The 20,246-nt window shown below is 34.9% G+C and overlaps 1 protein-coding gene across 5 annotated transcripts in view; it reads left to right on the plus strand.

The window, feature by feature from the left end:
* Positions 1 to 20,246, plus strand: part of LOC145683947 (endoglucanase E-4-like) — a 428,679-nt gene that overhangs the window by 374,394 nt on the left and 34,039 nt on the right. For all 5 annotated transcript variants that reach the window (XM_081755655.1, XM_081755652.1, XM_081755651.1 and 2 more), the window contains exon 2: positions 6,228 to 6,389. In XM_081755655.1, coding sequence (XP_081611781.1) covers positions 6,228 to 6,389 — 162 coding nt within the window. The remainder of the gene's footprint in view (positions 1 to 6,227; positions 6,390 to 20,246) is intronic.

A 20,246-nucleotide genomic window follows, 5' to 3' on the forward strand; every position in this document is an offset into this window, starting at 1 on the left:
TTTAAACGAACGACTAACTCGAGGCGATGAGATTAAGAAATTACTCTTCACTCGGTAACTACAAACGGAATATTAGTTATAATAAATTTATAATTAGTACTTGAAATTCAATTTTTTTAACCTGTTTTTACTGTATAGTTTGTCAATGAAATCAGAAGATCGACACATGTTTTATATGCAGGATTTTCGCATGAGTGCAATGCAGGTTACTGTTTTGTCCCATCTCTAACCTACGCTAATTATAGTCTGTTACATTTTTACGTGTGTCACTGACTGAACAATGACGCTGACCATTTTGTCCTATCACTTCCGTTCACTAATTATGACTTATTTTATCTTTATAAGTGTTGCTGACAAGGGAGGAATCTTTAGAGCATAATCTTGAGGGAATCTTGGCTCTTATGTAGTGGGCGCTGAGTTTAAGGTGTTATACGCAGACAGATAGCCTATTTTCTACAATAGTTTGGCCAATATCATCAGTAGATCCTGAGACAGGACCTGTGTCTGGTAAATCTCTCAATGGTCGTTTGAAAATGTCGCCTCGTGACACAACCATTGTTGCTGTCTTTGCATTCATCTGAAGTCAATCGAATTTCCATACGAAGGATACTTTCCCTTAACAAGTGACACTCATATAGAAACCAGATGAACCAGTATCTCACAGAGGACGATCCAGATCATCGGATACAGTTTGCTGGATGAACGACAGACTAATTGGCAAGCAACCCGGAACACCCTTTGAACATTTTGTTCTCCGAAGAGGCGTATTTTTCCTTGAACGGGGAAAGAAACAAACTCAAATTAACAGATCTACATTTGACAACAGTAGATGTGTTAAAGTTTGACATTAAGTGTTTGATTTTTTAAGTTAAATGTGACCATCATTCTATTCATTAGTTATGACAATAAATCAGATCGCAGTTGCAGTTGTTTTCTTGTATTTGTCAACGAATGAATGAAAGTAAATGGCATCAAGTTAATTTAGGAACACTGCCAGGCAGGGTTCACAGACTCATGTTACAATTGATAATTAACAAATGCGATTACAGTATATGTGTTTCTTTCACTTTCTCTGACGTCATTCGATATGATTCAGACCTTAAGTATCACTTCAGGTCTTTCGTTTCAACAAAGCAATGGATCTCATCACCTCAAAAAAGCCACGCACCGTTTTCTGAGCAAGAAGGTACGTTAGATGCTCCAATGCATGTGATTTCTCCTACAGGTTCCCAGGAAGGAATAATGAAAGGAACAGCTGCAAAGAGGAACGCTGCCGTTAAATGTTAGTGATACACTTACAGAAGTGGCGAACCAAAAGTACATTCAAATAAAGCCGTCCAAAACAAATGCATATACATACACAGCTAAAGACATACACAGTTTACGTGACCAATTTACAAAAGATAGAAACCGTGACAATTTATTAAGCAGGTACAGTCAGATACAATATTAGGCTTAGGTTGGAGCATTTATTTCTTATACCTCCAACCAATAATTAATATTGTTTCTGACTGTACAAGAGGATACTTTTTCACAGCACAAGACGCTAGTATTGACAACCATGATATAGACCTTCAAACTGGCCGTTAAAATTGAAGCAAAACACAAGTTTCCGTTTTCTGCATCTACGTGTTGGATCCACAATTCCAAAAATCAATACCATACAATTAGTCGCAAGATTACTGCATTTTTGACGTATGTTGAAGTAGGAGAAGAAATAAACCTTGAACAAGAAATCAATGAATTTGCTGCGAAAGTCTCCGACAAGGCGAACTAGTTTCACAAGTCTTTAACGCTAACCAGTATCGGTTCCAGTACAAACTAACAGGAAACAGATTACATGCATTCAAGTGATAAAGAGCGTTTGAACCTGGCATGCTGAAGCCACCGAAATCGATATTTGGAGCAACACGAAGCGATACTATGGAGAACAAGGGCTATCATAGAAGATATGTTTGTACCAATTTCATAGAAGATAAGTCAATTCATAGAAGATATGTTTGGGCCAATTTCATGTACTGATGGTTTGAATCTCCTGGTTTGGACCATTGAGAACAATTCACTAATAAAGTTGTTCACATGAGTTGAAGAGTGGATACCAAAAATAATAATGACAACCCAATCAATGTGCAAAATATTGTTAGCCATTTGAGTCTTCGTTTTTTGCCCAATGAAGAATTTTGTGAGGCCTCTAACCCATTATCCCAAAATATATACCATTCTGACATTGGCATTTATTAACGGGCAGCGTAAGCAAAATTATATGATGTATGCTAAACCAGTTTTGTCCATGTCATATGTGACTTTAGCAATATGCATTTGTCAAGACTGGTCAGTGAACAAATGAATGCACTCCTTTTAAAACACTAGCAAAATTTGGATTTGACCTTGGTTTCAAAAACTGCGAAGCAGGTGATTGCAATGTGATATATTTTATAGAGTGTACATCATGCTGTTCAGTGTTTATTTAACCATCCCTAATTATGGTTTTCATTCTTTTGAAAATTACTTACCTTAGTTTTCATATTAATATTAGCCATTTATCACTTAATAAGGAGTTTCGCCTGCATAACATTATATTAAGTTTTATCATTAACGATATATATGAATTTTTAACGTTGAGAGTGGTTCACTTTGGCCTGGTTTGTGAGAGTCACTTTTCTAGAAAACACGCCGATATATATAAAAAAAATAGTTCTTTAGAAGATAAGTTTTTCGATAGCTCATTAGCATCTCGTGAAGTTTCCGTGTATTTTCGTTTTGGAAATATTTTTAGGAAAGCTTGTATAAGAGCAGCAACGTTTCCAACACTTACATTATTTCAAATACCTGTTATTTCCAATAAAGCCACACAAGATTCTGCAATGCTTTTTATATGGATGTGGTCCCTTTCTCACCGCCTTATATATATATATATATATATATATATATATATATATATATATATATATATATATATATATATATATATATATATATATATATATATATATATATATATATATATATCAGAATTTACATTATTTCTTCAAATTTTAAAGGTCTTCTAATCTACAGGATGACCTAAAAGTAAGTATGCACTTCTGCATTCATCAAGTACAACATTCTACCTTATAGGTTTATTTACTTAGGCTGTTCCGAGCTTAAGATATAAGTAAAAAGACATTAAGAACAAATAATAAAGAAACTAAGTCTACATGATGGATAACAATAAGAAATGATACAAAATGCAATGAGTTGATCACTACTTGACTGTGTACCTACTTTTGGGCCACCCTGTATTAATGTATAAGTGTGTTATTTCCACGCAGCACTTACATATATACCTGTATAGCTACATTTTGTTCTTTTGAAACTACTTAAAAAAAAAGTGTTGGAACTCCCAACAATAAGTGTAGGAATTCCCCAAGAAAGTTGTGGAAACTCAACATTGCGAACTTGCAGCTATTTGGACAAGTAAACAGAATACCAATTACGTTTGAGATACAAAAGTATTGTAATTATGAGAAAGAAAACAAAAAGAAAGTATTGTGGGTGTACAATAATTTCGACGCAGGTAAATTGAAACTGCGAAGATGAAAATATGCTTAGTGCATCGCAGCTACCATAAATGATCCTAATTTATAATTTCATTTTTTGCAAAAAAAAAAAAAAAAAAAAAGCTTGTAAGCCATTAAGTAGTTCCATCCCAATAATTACCTCGTACTTTATATCTAAGTACAAATATTTTAAACCTGCTTCTATCGTCAAGTAACCTTATCATGTTTAACGTATTTTTTCAAAATCAAACATGCAAGTTATACCTCTCTCATATCCAGTACTTGAAGTGCATTTTTAAAATTTATTCTTATCTTGTTTTTTTAACATTTTTCATAACATCAAGCACAAGATATACAAACCAAGAAGTTATTATCAAATGCACCAGTTTATTTGTTTTGTTTCAAAAAACAATTCATTTGCATTTTTTCTTAATTTTATCTGTGAATGGCACAATCAGATAGAAACAAAAGTCAAGCTTCTTGATATATTTACATTTGTTTCAAAAGAATATCATTTTTAGTAAGAATGGGGGGTTGAATTACGTAAGATCTTATATCATTCAAAGTATAAATACCCTTCGGAGCAGAGAGAAACTACCTTGTCTCATCATGTGGAAGCCAGCTAATGTTTGCCTGTTTCTCATCGCAGCTGCTCATGTTGCTGGTAATTCTGTTTCTTTCATTCAATTCAATGTTAATGCATTTCTATTACTATACATAGGTACACCACGTAAAGGAATAGAAAAGATTCATTCATAATTGTTCAGGTCATACTACTGTGGGTAGAAACGTGAAATTTACTGTAGTGAGAGAATCCATCAAGTGCGAAGGGGGAACACAGATTCAATTTTTTCCCCTACAAACAGATTATCTCACGAATTCCAAGACGAATAATGAAACTAACAGAGATGACTATTTTCGAGCAACATTTGCATCTTTGATACCTAAATATGACGGGAAATACAATTTCAAGATGACACCCTTAACTGACAACACTGAAACAGCAGAATTAAGCATGTTCTGAATGGTTGGGTTAATCGTGGATGAAGCTCGAATTGCAGCCACTTCCACGTGAGGAGATTGGGTAATTTTAGCTCAAATAGTTTCACGAAGTAAGCGAATAGCTCAAGCTAATGATTTGGTATCAAATTTGAATATATACAAAATATCTCTCTGGAATAAATGAGTAAATAATGTTCTTGTTTACATATTTTAATACAAGGGTGCGTCCGTTTGTAACACTGCAAAAAAAAAGATGAAATTTTCACCGAAATCCACTAATTCTAGACCATGTACGTGGACTCTAAATGGACCGCCGTAATTTTGATTTTTTTGACCATGAATAAGTAGATATAAAATAAAGTAATTTCGTGCTATTAGAAACGAAAAATTAAAAAAAAAAAAAAAAATAGCCTTAAAGCAATAATTTTTGCTTTCAGACATTTTTTCAAACTTTAACCCTTTGCGCAAACTAAAGATAAAATACAGGAACTTTTTCAATGCTTTGCATTTATAAGCACACAAATATGTAACTTTCTCGCACTATTAGAACTTAATAGTCGAAAATTCACTTTTTCCGACAACCATCTAACTTAGACAATTTTCTTTGCATAAAGATCCGATTTATTTCTTCATTTCGTCATATTGTCTTGAATGTGGATAATTCCTAATCCCTTTCTCGTCGCTTGTCAAGGGTCACTATTGTCTACGGATCATAATAGTTCTTACATCATGTTCCTACTAACACTTCAACGCCTTTATTTTCACGATTATGCTTTGGTACCTGTCAATCTTGTAACCTTCACCATCCTTGTAATGTATAGTATACATCTGTATCTGTTCTTCATTATGATGGTAAATGTAAATGTGAAGACCGTAAACGTCTAATTTTGTTAGGATCCATCTCTCCCATCCACATGCCCCCCCCCAAAAAAACAAAAAAAAAAAAAACAATGATTGAAAATGTTATCGTTTATATGTGACTTTTGTATTTTATTTTATTTTTTAAATATGAACCTATTCCTTCTGAATGCACTTCAGTCACTCTTAGAACTCTGTAAATTTCTTCTTTAAATTTCTTCTGACATTAATAATAATCTCTGTCCTACGTTAGACGTAGAACAGGAAAGAAGCTACAACTTCCATTTAGACTAAATGGCGCAGATCTAATGCTTGTTACCACATAATTTATCATACATAGAATCTGAACGGTACCTCAAATTATATAATTTCCAGAAATTACATCGTGAAATTAACTCACTTTATACCTCATTACATTCCACATACGCAATTATTTTACGGTAACCGTCATAATCAAGGATATATTGATTTACGAGGAGAAAATTACTTTTGTTGTTGACCTACATATATATAGCAGGCAAATAAAATGTGTTTCTTGCAACCAAACCACTGACGATTATGTGTCACTGTCTCACTATCATCATTTAACAAAATTGTTATTGTTTCTACGATTCAACATGATATTCATTTAGTATACTTACTAGTGCGTGGGATCCCGACGTATAGTAGAGCGCTTCAAATGCAATACTGATTCCATTTTACACTAAAGGTCTTTTCCTATAGCTTGGTTCATTGCTGCTGAAAAAGTATTTAATAACAAATCCAACCACGAGTTTTTATGCCAGATGTAAACACGTACTCATTAGCGTTTTCTTCTTATTGTTCCAGCTGCGCAATACAACTACGCAGAAGTATTGGGGAAGGCTTTGTTGTTCTATGAGGCTGAGAGATCTGGAAAACTTCCAGCCGACAACCGTATTCTACGGAGAGGAAATTCCGCTCTCAACGACAAAGGAAACAATGGCGATCTCATAGAGGGATATTACGATGGTAAGAGCGTATTTAATTCAATCAGTACATTCATCCATGCAGAAAATACTAAGAAACATAATACTTTAAATAAGAATTTCAATTGTGGTCTAACAATAATTTTACAATAGTTAGTACGGAGATTAAATTAGTTTGGAGATTAACATTCATATTTTCCATTCGAATGGTTAAAGGAATGAGGTAACTCAAGGCACCTCTCCTGGACCGATCCTAGGTCAGAGGTATACCCACACGGAATCCGAAACGTCCAGACCTTCCTCCCCAAACTTCGTTGTTGTTCTTGTTGTATATACCAATCGATAGTGCTACGTAAGTGCTGGTTAATCCTACAAGCACAGCATTAGTGTTGTTACGTGCAGAAAGTTGTTAACAGATTAAAGTGTTGATTCTGGCTTGACATTAAGCTAAAATCGCCACTTCTACAAAGTAAAGGGTATAGCCGGATACGACGGTGAAAAGTATCCTTATACGTATTGCTGTGGTTATACCAAAGGTAACTTTGGCCAGAAAATCAACTTGAAATCCCTTCGAATTTCGAAGTTAATGTTGAAAATTCGAAAATCAAAAAGTGTCCATATCTTGGACTTAAGTTACGAGAGTGAAACAAAATATGAATATACTTTGCTTGAAGGACCTTACCAAAAAGAAGAAACAATGTATTTTGCTCTTCAAATTTCTAGCGAAAAGCGCGTCGGAAATATTCGAATTCAAATATTTTTGCTTTGTGTTTGTGACCACCTTCTATTTTCTACCATAGAAGCATCACCGGCCCACCTATAATATAGTTTGACCATGCTTTGATACTAGCGGTGCAACTTGGTGTAAAATGAGGGAAACCAAAGTCGGTGACGCCTGCCATATATGCAATTCGCGTTACGCCATAAGTGTTTTCCCCGGCTCAAATACTGTCAGAAGTCAAAGATGATCCAATTTGAGTTTCTGACACGTTCTACATGGGAATACAGCGTGAGAGCACTTAGTGCTATTGATTTTCAGTCTGCCTTAGTAGGATACTAAAATTACAGAAAACATTGTTTTAAATTATCACTATGTATAATGTATACCCACATATAACGTACAAAATATTATAATGCACAAGATTATGATAATACAAAAATATTCAAAATGATTTCGCGATGTCTATTCTCTATTTGAAAACATTACAAGGAAAATAAAGAACACGGCATGTGGAACCTTCAATCTTAGTAGGTTTTATGCTAGAGTGAACGAAAACGTTGTCCGTTGCCATAGAAACCGCCGTTTCCAGGGCAACAGATCCTGTCACGGTTAGCCAATATTGAAAGAAAACAAAGTAAACGAAAAGATAAGCGCAATGTAGAGGAGTCGCTAAAATTAATTCTCTTTAACGAGGACGATTTACGAAACATCATCTACTAATTGAAGTCATGATTATTTTCCAATACAGTAAATTTCAATAAACTTTCTTGTTATCGTTAATTACTCCATATCGGACTCCCGAAGAAAACTCATCGAAACAACTTATTGACCGTGCAAATAGCGACTACTCTGTCATGACTCCGTTTTCTTTCATTCAGAAATAGGAAAGAAAGAGAAGAAAGTAGAAGGGTAAAAGAAGGAGGTAGGAAAAGAAGAAAGAAAAGAAATAGGGTATTTTAATGAGAAACAGATTACTGGATAATTCCGGAAATATAGTAAAAGGTCGGGAAAGTCCTCAAAAGATGAATCATTCTAAATGTTATTAACAACTAATCAATTTTGGAATGCTTCGGAATGGACACATGTTCCCTCATACCACCCAGACCTAGCTCCAGGCACCACGATCATGGGGTTGCCCAGACCTAGACCTGGAAATGAGAAAAGTGAAATTTAATTCTTTGTAAAGTTATTCCAACCGGTGATTGATAACCATCCAGCATCTGGACTCTGTTCTCTAGGATCGACCACACATATGAATTAGCCAAGAAAAAAAAATCAAACTTATAAACTCAATATAAATTTATGTGTCGTATCAATCGAAGTCTCAACTTCCTGGAAGAAAGATGTCGTATTTAGGCTTATCCTGCTATTTTTGCTTCACTCCTCGAGCCGATTTAAACCATTAGTAGCGGTCCTTCATGACCTAGGTTATTTACCTTAACACATATATTAAAACATGACACATATATTACAGATGTTAATATGACAAATGATATCACTAAAATTACTTAAATTAAATCTATCATGCATTCACACGCTCACTCACTCAGGACAGTGTATATATGTTTAAAGGAAACCAACTAACTACAAGGGTACAAATAGTTTATTACATTCATAGTGAAAAAAAGACAAACATATAATTATAAGAAAATATTAAATGCACAAATTCTTGGTTATATATTAATAGAGTACATGAAGTTATACTTTAGTAAATCTTTATATATTCAATCATATTGACAAATGGAAAGGAAAAAATTATTTACATGTATCATATCTTAGGCATGCTAAAGCAAATTATGATTTGCGACATACGCAAAGAAGACACTTATTTCACTTGAAAAAAAAATTATGAACAAAGAGGAAAGAAAAAAAACTTTTAGGTGTATTAAAACTTATATGAGTCTCTACCTCACGTCGAGATATTAAAATATTAATAATTTTGAGCGTCCAAATCACAACTCACGCACTAGTCGTAGTGTCCAAAACGTTTCGCTCCATTTAACTTAATTTGTGTTTATACATATATATATATCTATATATATATATCTAGTGGTTTACAAAAAAAAAACCATTCATCGACTATATTTGGTTTATAACTCTTAACAGATTGTATCTGCAATCGCACACTGCTACGTTTATACCCATCTAGGGATTTCGAGAAAATCACTTTCACTAGAGGAAGTTTCTCCTCTTAGACGGTCTATTTCCAAACTTATTAATCGAATAATTTCAAGTTATTTATCCAACACTGGGACACTTCACGAGACCTTTCATTAGGATCACTTTCGTATATGTTTATATGCATGGTTCGGATTTAAGAAAAAAAAATCTTCCACAGGTGTACGGAGTATGATGGTTCAAATTGAGGATAGAAGGAAAAAAAACTGGTCAAGTCATAGGATACACATGTAGGTGAGAAGGATTCAAGGTACACTTTCCACAATGGTTTTAGGTTAGTAGTTCAGGGATAATATTCGTTATGATGTGGGTTACGTTTAGACCTGCCGTTACTTTTCAATACATGCCATTACATAATTACATGAGGTATCATTCACATTTATTCAAAAGAAAAGGAAAATTACTTAAGTGCACGGCGGTATTCATGACAAAATCTACATTCTCAAATTCGTCGGAAAACTCACTGGCAAACTATAGCAACCAATACACGTTTAGGGGGGACAGACACGAGCGCTCTTACATATATTCATAATACATTTAATATCATACTTTTACTTTAAAATCATATTCACATATTAAGTACATATACATTTCGACGTATTCATTTCTATATATATATATATATATATATATATATATATATATATATATATATATATATATATATATATATATTCAATAAATGCGCACACATTTAAATTAATCACCCCAATAATAAAATTTTTTACAAGGTTGCAAACATTGTCCAAAAACAAATGACTTCCGACATTACATATGAAAAAGAAAATCGCTTTTCTACCTGATACCGCGCATCTATAAATTTTTCCACTTTTATATATTCAATTCGTGCTTAAATAATGAAAAAAAAACTTTGTGAGGCAGGCACGTAACACAGAGCATTTTTAAAGATATAACTAGATAAACCAAAGTACAATTTCTGGGCCCAGGTTAACTACAAAGTAATCGAAAACCAAAACAGAAAGGAAAGTGACCAACGGATTACAAAAAAAAACTTAAGACGAACGACGGTGAAAGAACGTAATCGGAGTGTCGTCAAATACTAAGTCTTTGTTCATTTCGGCGATAGGTCAAAATGTGATGGAGGACCCAATCACTATCTACTTCATCCATGAATCGTGTCTTGCAACGTCTCAGCTGGTAATTTCAGATCAGAGTTGTACGTTAAATAAATCGTAAGCAACAAGTTCAAAATCTTGGGGGGGGAAGGTTGAAAATTTGAAAAAAAAAATCTTGAAGTAATGAAGACAGAGAGAGGGATAGAGAAGAAGGAAGACGAAGAATAGGGGCGCCAAAGACTTAAGTGAGAAATAACTAACGCTACAAAGATAGAAGTCGAATTTCGCTCTCAACAAAATCCATAGCCAAAATATTCTTAACATGCCAAAAAGGGTGGTCTACTCAAATACGTAGACTCAAGGGGGGCGCCCTGCTGCCAAGGATGCAAGTTCTGTGTCCATCAGATCCCAATCCCACAAGAGTTTGCTTGTAAGATTGAAATCCGATCCCCGTATCCGGCCCAGACCAGCAGGATAAAAGGAGAGGGGGAAAGGGACCAGGTAACTGCGTCCCCAATTTTGAAATCTCTAAGTAAAAAAAAATATTCGACCCCTTAGAAAAACTAAGAAGGTTCGAGGACAGTAATGAAACTAGAATAGAAGTATTATCTAAGATATCCCTAACTAATGATTTGCCGAAATTAAAAAAAAAATTAAATAAATTGAATTTTGGATCGGTGATTTCTATGCCAAACCTCACCGATAGCTACCCTGCGCAGACACGCCACAGTCTGGGATGTCGTTAATTTCCCTCGTCTAATTAAACTAAGAAAAGAAATGAAAATACTTAAAGGGACTAGGGGTCGACATCCGGGTACGCTAATATAAATTTCAATAATTAATTGTTTTGATTCTGTAACCCTGTCAGAGCTGTCGCCTCCATGAACATTGTAAGCTAGCCCGAGTAGGTAACGTGAAGGAAAAAAAATCTCACGAAGCAGGATATTCTATTTTAAAAAACCGACCAGAAAATATAATTCACTACAGCCCCGTTCTATAGCTACTATTGTCTTTTCATAATTTATTATTCAATATGTCTAGTCAACGATTATATGATGCTACCCCTTCTATCAGATGGTATTACTATGGTTGATTATTATTATAACACATAAAACTACAAAGTATTACCGTAGTCCGACTATATATCGCCCTCCGGTCCGCGTGATATCATGGTGCAGGGGTCAGAACCTGAGATGTTTGTAGTTACACGTATCTATTCAATATCTATATATCAACACACGGCGAAGTATTCACTGGGCTACTATATATTTAACTATATGGGTGTCCTATATTCTATATTCATTTACTACAATATTCATACACTTTATATTCATATTCACATTAATATTCATTTGCCACGACGCTATATTCTACAAACACCCTGTTTCCTCTATCTACGCCCAGCCTATTTACACATTTCATCATAACACTTTAAAATCTATAGTCACTACAAACATTTCCCATTCCGATCACCGCACGACAACCTCACTCGAACTCAAGACTCTTTCACACACACACAATACTATGTAATACCTGGTAGCTTTATTAAGAACGAAAAAAAAATCCTACGTATGTTCACTGAAAATAGAATTATCCGCGATAATATTTAATGTTTATAAAATTCTGCAGCAACAATGAGCTTCTGCAGCCACGAAGAAAAAATGGACATTTATTATAATTTCAAAGCGAAGAACTAGCATCATATCGCCCGACTTCTGTTAAAAATTTACGTATTGTTTATTTATTTAAATATCTCGATTTCTAGACTAGGCAGAATGTTGAAATTTTCAGAATATATTAATTTTGGGTCACTTGACCTAACTGTACATTCATATGGGCTGTGAATTATACCTTCTAGGTTTTATTTCGGAAAGAAAGGTCAATTTCATGAAATCTAAATCACTAAGCATCTCGACAGAAGAATGGCGGTTAGTACTGACTTTTGACACTAGGGCTAGCGACGATATAATCAACCCTTGAACAACTGAATGTGACCTTGTACACGGAATTATTATACTATATTACGTTCACTATTAAATATTGCGTATGAGTTCACTTAATGACGGAATAATGAAAAATTATCACATAGTAAATACTACACTGTCCATATTTAATTATATCACACACTCTTTCATCACTTAACTACCACAATTACTACTACTAGAACATGTTTCTACATTACGAACACATACATGCCACATTCATACTACACACTACATTAATACATGTTATACTAATAAATATACACAGAAAACATTCATATTTTACCATTTTAAATCGGCTCTATGAAAGGAAAGGGGAAGAAAGGAAACAGGGCCAACTGGCCCTTGTATTCACTAAATCACATTCTTTACTTAACCTGTTTAATCAATGCCCTGAGGGGACATATCGAAGTATTAGCTAACAATAGGACCCCTGCCCTGAAGGGGCAGGAACCCGGAAACAAACTAAATGTTCAACTCATCCCGCTGGAAGCCGTACTCCCAATTTGGGAGTCAGATAGGAGCCCCTACTGTAAATTTACACGTGCATTATTCTACCTATCTTAACTACAAAGAAATTAAATACCGCCATGTATATAATAAAAAAAAAATCACTCGCTAACTACATAAACAAATCTATAATGGACAGGTCTTGTAACCCTCAATTAGTAGGAAAATTGGGATGTAGAAATATCAAGGGAAACACTGATCTTCAGAAACGGATTTAGGAAGAAAACGGAAATCACAATACTTCTGAATCCTGTCCATATCGATCGGCAGATGAAATCATGGCGTCAGTATCTTGCACTTACTATTCTCAGTTTTTAAACCAGTGTTGTTCGAAAAATTTAATAGTTTATGGCTCCTTGAGACTTCCAGTGATTTTTCATGTTAATAAAATCCAAATATTACCTGAATTTTGATGTTTACCACTGCAGGAATCAGTCCATTTACGAAGCAAAAAAAAAAAAAAAAAAAACTAATGTCGTCGACCACAATTTCAGGCATGGAATGGAATAATTGCGCCCTAATATCATAGCGTGGGTTTATCAGCGAATCAAAACTAAGCATTTTGGCGGTGGGGCTTTGAAACTAATAAAATTTGGTAAAATCTGGATTAAACTAGTTTTTTAGAAGGACCTAGGTATCTAAAAGAGAGGTGAAGGGTGGTCCTGCAAATTCTGTCGAATTTTAGATTGGTTATTTGATCTGAAAAGTTCCGTCCAATAGTGGATCTATATTTTCGGATAGCACTGACACCGTAGGAATTGTAATAATCCATCTACACATCCACATACAAGACTTATAACTAATTTAAAATATAAATAAAGATATTGATTCCCAAAACTATAATTCCCAATGAAATTTTTTACAGTTTTTCCATGTTAATTTGAAATAGAATAATGAACAATATTACGAATTATATGAACAGCCAGAAATTTTTTGTTAAACGTCAGGTACAGTCGGTGCAAAAAATTTCGGGCACCCTCATATTAAAAACATAATCTCATTAGACTGTAATGGCATATTACAGTTCCCCGGCGTCGTTAAAAAAAATTTTGTTTGAATAACAAAATTTTGTTGAATAGAATTAACATGTATTAATACTAATAAACTAACTACTCACTCATACACTCAAATGAGACAGTGTAACATTCACTTTGGGTATTGAGATAGAAGTTCCCGTTTTTTGTCCTCAGTACAGTTGAAAAGTTTAAGATTCTGGAAATTGTGAGTTCACCTTTTAGGTAGCAGGAAAACACTAGGTAACCAGTTCGCAATGTTCCCATCGAAAGTGGGAAAATGTTCAATATCCCAGAGGGAAACTTTAGAGCTCATACTAACATAAGTAGGGGAATTGTTAGTGGGAATTAACATATTATCCTGCACAATCGGAGTCGTCACCGGATTTACCACCGACGACGTCGTAGCGGTGTTATAATTACCCATGTAAGTGAAAGGGATTCTGTTGGTCGTATTGAGTATGTTGGGCTCCATCCCCGGACCAATCGCACCCATGAACAACGACTCAGAATGGCACCCATCTCCTCTTCCCGGCAACACGCTATGTGATTGTATACCTCCATGTAAGGAGGGAGCACTCACGCTAGTGACCGTAGTCGTCACAACACTCGACTGATTCGGCACACTATTGGAATTGAACCACGACTTTGGTTCTGACTGATACATGGGGTAGTGAGTCGCAATATCCCGTGCATCAACTGACGTTAAATTTTCTTTTCCTGCGCCACGGGTAGTTGTTATAGCGGGTAATATTTCTGAGGAATCGCTACCGGGGAAAGGATAGGTTACCTCTGATTTTTCGCGACTAGATTTTGTCATTTCTTTTTGAATATTTGCTATCTCGTTTTGAATTTTCGAAATTTTCTGGTCAGTTACTTCCAGTTTGGTTTCCAATGATAAGTCTGACAAGGTTGACTTTAAACTATCGTTTTCGGCCTGCTGTGTTTCTAATTTATTGTTGATTTTATGCAATTTGGTATCCATTTGTTCAATTTCAGCATTTACATGCTCTAATTTACCCTCAGTCTCCTGCTGAAATTGCTTTAGGGACTGTTGAGCCTCGCATCTGACCAAATCAATTTCAGTAGACGTTTGCTGCCTCAATGTGGTTATTGAGGAAGCAAAGTCCAAACATATGTTGTCGATTTTCTTGGTTAGTACCTCAAATCGAGATTCGGTTTCTCGTTTCGAGGTGTCAAATTTCTCATTTATTTCGCGTCTCATCTCCCGACTATTCTTGTCTATTTTTTCATTTATTTCGCGGCTATTTTCATTCATTTCACGTCTCATCTCCAGGCTATTATTATCTATTTTCTCATCTATTTTTTGTAGCATTTGTTGCAATGAAAGGAGGAGAGCGTCATTATTAGATGACACAGTCTTCCTTTGCTTTTCTTTGGGTTTATCACCAATTGGATCCCCATCTTTTTCATCATCATCGAGGTCAGATATCTCCACTGGAGATATTTGGCCTCGGTTCTTCGGGGTACTATACCCTCGCTCACCGTCCGAATCGGGATGTTCATTTTCTTTTTCAGAGGATAAACTCATGGGTTCACGCGACTGGTGGAGCTTCCCCTCACATTCTTTGCAGTATTTAACTATTTCACCAGCCCGGACCTTTTCTGCGTTTTCAGCAGTATCCTCTAAATTAATACAACTGAAATGGATCCATTTCAGCCCACATTCGTGACACCTCACTAGCCTACGAGAGACGCGAGCTCTTTTCTCACTACTTTCTAAAGTACATTGTGTACATGAGACTTCCGCGTTCTCGTGTGATACTACTTCCCTATTGGTTGCCATAGTTTCCATATAAAAAGACACAATATAAACACATGCAATTATATCCTTATAAACTAACAATACTTATTAATCAGGTACTATTCATAAATTAAGGGACTCCTATCTAATTCTCTCCTTGGGTCAACTTCCAGCATTTTCAAATTTTAGAAGTCACTTTAGCAAATTCCTTCATTTCCCCCTTTCTACAGAGAGAGACAAAGATAGCAGAACAGCCAATGACTATAATTATTTAATCTCACTGTAATTTTTAAATATGCACTTTTTGTGGCCAAGTCAATATGTGCTCGATCCTAAACAGTGTTTAATAAATAATTTCAGATTCGTTACCAGGGAAAACAATTGTTTCCATGGTAACTGTCCTATGTCAACGGTCGCCAAAATTGAAAGAAAACGTTGTCCGTTGCCATAGAAACCGCCGTTTCCAGGGCAACAGATCCTGTCACGGTTAGCCAATATTGAAAGAAAACAAAGTAAACGAAAAGATAAGCGCAATGTAGAGGAGTCGCTAAAATTAATTTTCTTTAACGAGGACGATTTACGATCTACTAATTGAAGTCATGATTATTTTCCAATACAGTAAATTTCAATAAACTTTCTTGTTATCGTTAATTACTCCATATCGGACTCCCGAAGAAAACTCATCGAAACAACTTATTGACCGTGCAAATAGCGACTACTCTGTCACGACTCCGTTTTCTTTCATTCAGAAATAGGAAAGAAAGAGAAGAAAGTAGAAGGGTAAAAGAAGGAGGTAGGAAAAGAAGAAAGAAAAGAAATAGGGTATTTTAATGAGAAACAGATTACTGGATAATTCCGGAAATATAGTAAAAGGTCGGGAAAGTCCTCGAAAGATGAATCATTCTAAATGTTATTAACAACTAATCAATTTTGGAATGCTTCGGAATGGACACATGTTCCCTCATACCACCCAGACCTAGCTCCAGGCACCACGATCATGGGGTTGCCCAGACCTAGACCTGGAAATGAGAAAAGTGAAATTTAATTCTTTGTAAAGTTATTCCAACCGGTGATTGATAACCATCCAGCATCTGGACTCTGTTCTCTAGGATCGACCACACATATGAATTAGCCAAGAAAAAAAATCAAACTTATAAACTCAATATAAATTTATGTGTCGTATCAATCGAAGTCTCAACTTCCTGGAAGAAAGATGTCGTATTTAGGCTTATCCTGCTATTTTTGCTTCACTCCTCGAGCCGATTTAAACCATTAGTAGCGGTCCTTCATGACCTAGGTTATTTACCTTAACACATATATTAAAACATGACACATATATTACAGATGTTAATATGACAAATGATATCACTAAAATTACTTAAATTAAATCTATCATGCATTCACACGCTCACTCACTCAGGACAGTGTATATATGTTTAAAGGAAACCAACTAACTACAAGGGTACAAATAGTTTATTACATTCATAGTGAAAAAAAAAGACAAACATATAATTATAAGAAAATATTAAAAGCACAAATTCTTGGTTATATATTAATAGAGTACATGAAGTTATACTTTAGTAAATCTTTATATATTCAATCATATTGACAAATGGAAAGGAAAAAATTATTTACATGTATCATATCTTAGGCATGCTAAAGCAAATTATGATTTGCGACATACGCAAAGAAGACACTTATTTCACTTGAAAAAAAAATTATGAACAAAGAGGAAAGAAAAAAAACTTTTAGGTGTATTAAAACTTATATGAGTCTCTACCTCACGTCGAGATATTAAAATATTAATAATTTTGAGCGTCCAAATCACAACTCACGCACTAGTCGTAGTGTCCAAAACGTTTCGCTCCATTTAACTTAATTTGTGTTTATACATATATATATATCTATATATATATATATCTAGTGGTTTACAAAAAAAAACCATTCATCGACTATATTTGGTTTATAACTCTTAACAGATTGTATCTGCAATCGCACACTGCTACGTTTATACCCATCTAGGGATTTCGAGAAAATCACTTTCACTAGAGGAAGTTTCTCCTCTTAGACGGTCTATTTCCAAACTTATTAATCGAATAATTTCAAGTTATTTATCCAACACTGGGACACTTCACGAGACCTTTCATTAGGATCACTTTCGTATATGTTTATATGCATGGTTCGGATTTAAGAAAAAAAAATCTTCCACAGGTGTACGGAGTATGATGGTTCAAATTGAGGATAGAAGGAAAAAAAACTGGTCAAGTCATAGGATACACATGTAGGTGAGAAGGATTCAAGGTACACTTTCCACAATGGTTTTAGGTTAGTAGTTCAGGGATAATATTCGTTATGATGTGGGTTACGTTTAGACCTGCCGTTACTTTTCAATACATGCCATTACATAATTACATGAGGTATCATTCACATTTATTCAAAAGAAAAGGAAAATTACTTAAGTGCACGGCGGTATTCATGACAAAATCTACATTCTCAAATTCGTCGGAAAACTCACTGGCAAACTATAGCAACCAATACACGTTTAGGGGGGACAGACACGAGCGCTCTTACATATATTCATAATACATTTAATATCATACTTTTACTTTAAAATCATATTCACATATTAAGTACATATACATTTCGACGTATTCATTTCTATATATATATATATATATATATATTCAATAAATGCGCACACATTTAAATTAATCACCCCAATAATAAAATTTTTTACAAGGTTGCAAACATTGTCCAAAAACAAATGACTTCCGACATTACATATGAAAAAGAAAATCGCTTTTCTACCTGATACCGCGCATCTATAAATTTTTCCACTTTTATATATTCAATTCGTGCTTAAATAATGAAAAAAAAACTTTGTGAGGCAGGCACGTAACACAGAGCATTTTTAAAGATATAACTAGATAAACCAAAGTACAATTTCTGGGCCCAGGTTAACTACAAAGTAATCGAAAACCAAAACAGAAAGGAAAGTGACCAACGGATTACAAAAAAAAACTTAAGACGAACGACGGTGAAAGAACGTAATCGGAGTGTCGTCAAATACTAAGTCTTTGTTCATTTCGGCGATAGGTCAAAATGTGATGGAGGACCCAATCACTATCTACTTCATCCATGAATCGTGTCTTGCAACGTCTCAGCTGGTAATTTCAGATCAGAGTTGTACGTTAAATAAATCGTAAGCAACAAGTTCAAAATCTTGGGGGGGGAAGGTTGAAAATTTGAAAAAAAAATCTTGAAGTAATGAAGACAGAGAGAGGGATAGAGAAGAAGGAAGACGAAGAATAGGGGCGCCAAAGACTTAAGTGAGAAATAACTAACGCTACAAAGATAGAAGTCGAATTTCGCTCTCAACAAAATCCATAGCCAAAATATTCTTAACATGCCAAAAAGGGTGGTCTACTCAAATACGTAGACTCAAGGGGGGCGCCCTGCTGCCAAGGATGCAAGTTCTGTGTCCATCAGATCCCAATCCCACAAGAGTTTGCTTGTAAGATTGAAATCCGATCCCCGTATCCGGCCCAGACCAGCCGGATAAAAGGAGAGGGGGAAAGGGACCAGGTAACTGCGTCCCCAATTTTGAAATCTCTAAGTAAAAAAAAAATATTCGACCCCTTAGAAAAACTAAGAAGGTTCGAGGACAGTAATGAAACTAGAATAGAAGTATTATCTAAGATATCCCTAACTAATGATTTGCCGAAATTAAAAAAAAATTAAATAAATTGAATTTTGGATCGGTGATTTCTATGCCAAACCTCACCGATAGCTACCCTGCGCAGACACGCCACAGTCTGGGATGTCGTTAATTTCCCTCGTCTAATTAAACTAAGAAAAGAAATGAAAATACTTAAAGGGACTAGGGGTCGACATCCGGGTACGCTAATATAAATTTCAATAATTAATTGTTTTGATTCTGTAACCCTGTCAGAGCTGTCGCCTCCATGAACATTGTAAGCTAGCCCGAGTAGGTAACGTGAAGGAAAAAAAAATCTCACGAAGCAGGATATTCTATTTTAAAAAACCGACCAGAAAATATAATTCACTACAGCCCCGTTCTATAGCTACTATTGTCTTTTCATAATTTATTATTCAATATGTCTAGTCAACGATTATATGATGCTACCCCTTCTATCAGATGGTATTACTATGGTTGATTATTATTATAACACATAAAACTACAAAGTATTACCGTAGTCCGACTATATATCGCCCTCCGGTCCGCGTGATATCATGGTGCAGGGGTCAGAACCTGAGATGTTTGTAGTTACACGTATCTATTCAATATCTATATATCAACACACGGCGAAGTATTCACTGGGCTACTATATATTTAACTATATGGGTGTCCTATATTCTATATTCATTTACTACAATATTCATACACTTTATATTCATATTCACATTAATATTCATTTGCCACGACGCTATATTCTACAAACACCCTGTTTCCTCTATCTACGCCCAGCCTATTTACACATTTCATCATAACACTTTAAAATCTATAGTCACTACAAACATTTCCCATTCCGATCACCGCACGACAACCTCACTCGAACTCAAGACTCTTTCACACACACACAATACTATGTAATACCTGGTAGCTTTATTAAGAACGAAAAAAAAATCCTACG

The sequence above is a fragment of the Thermobia domestica genome, chromosome 4 (genome assembly GCF_964235325.1).
Source record: "Thermobia domestica chromosome 4, izTheDome1.hap1.1, whole genome shotgun sequence".
NCBI lineage: Eukaryota > Metazoa > Arthropoda > Insecta > Zygentoma > Lepismatidae > Thermobia > Thermobia domestica.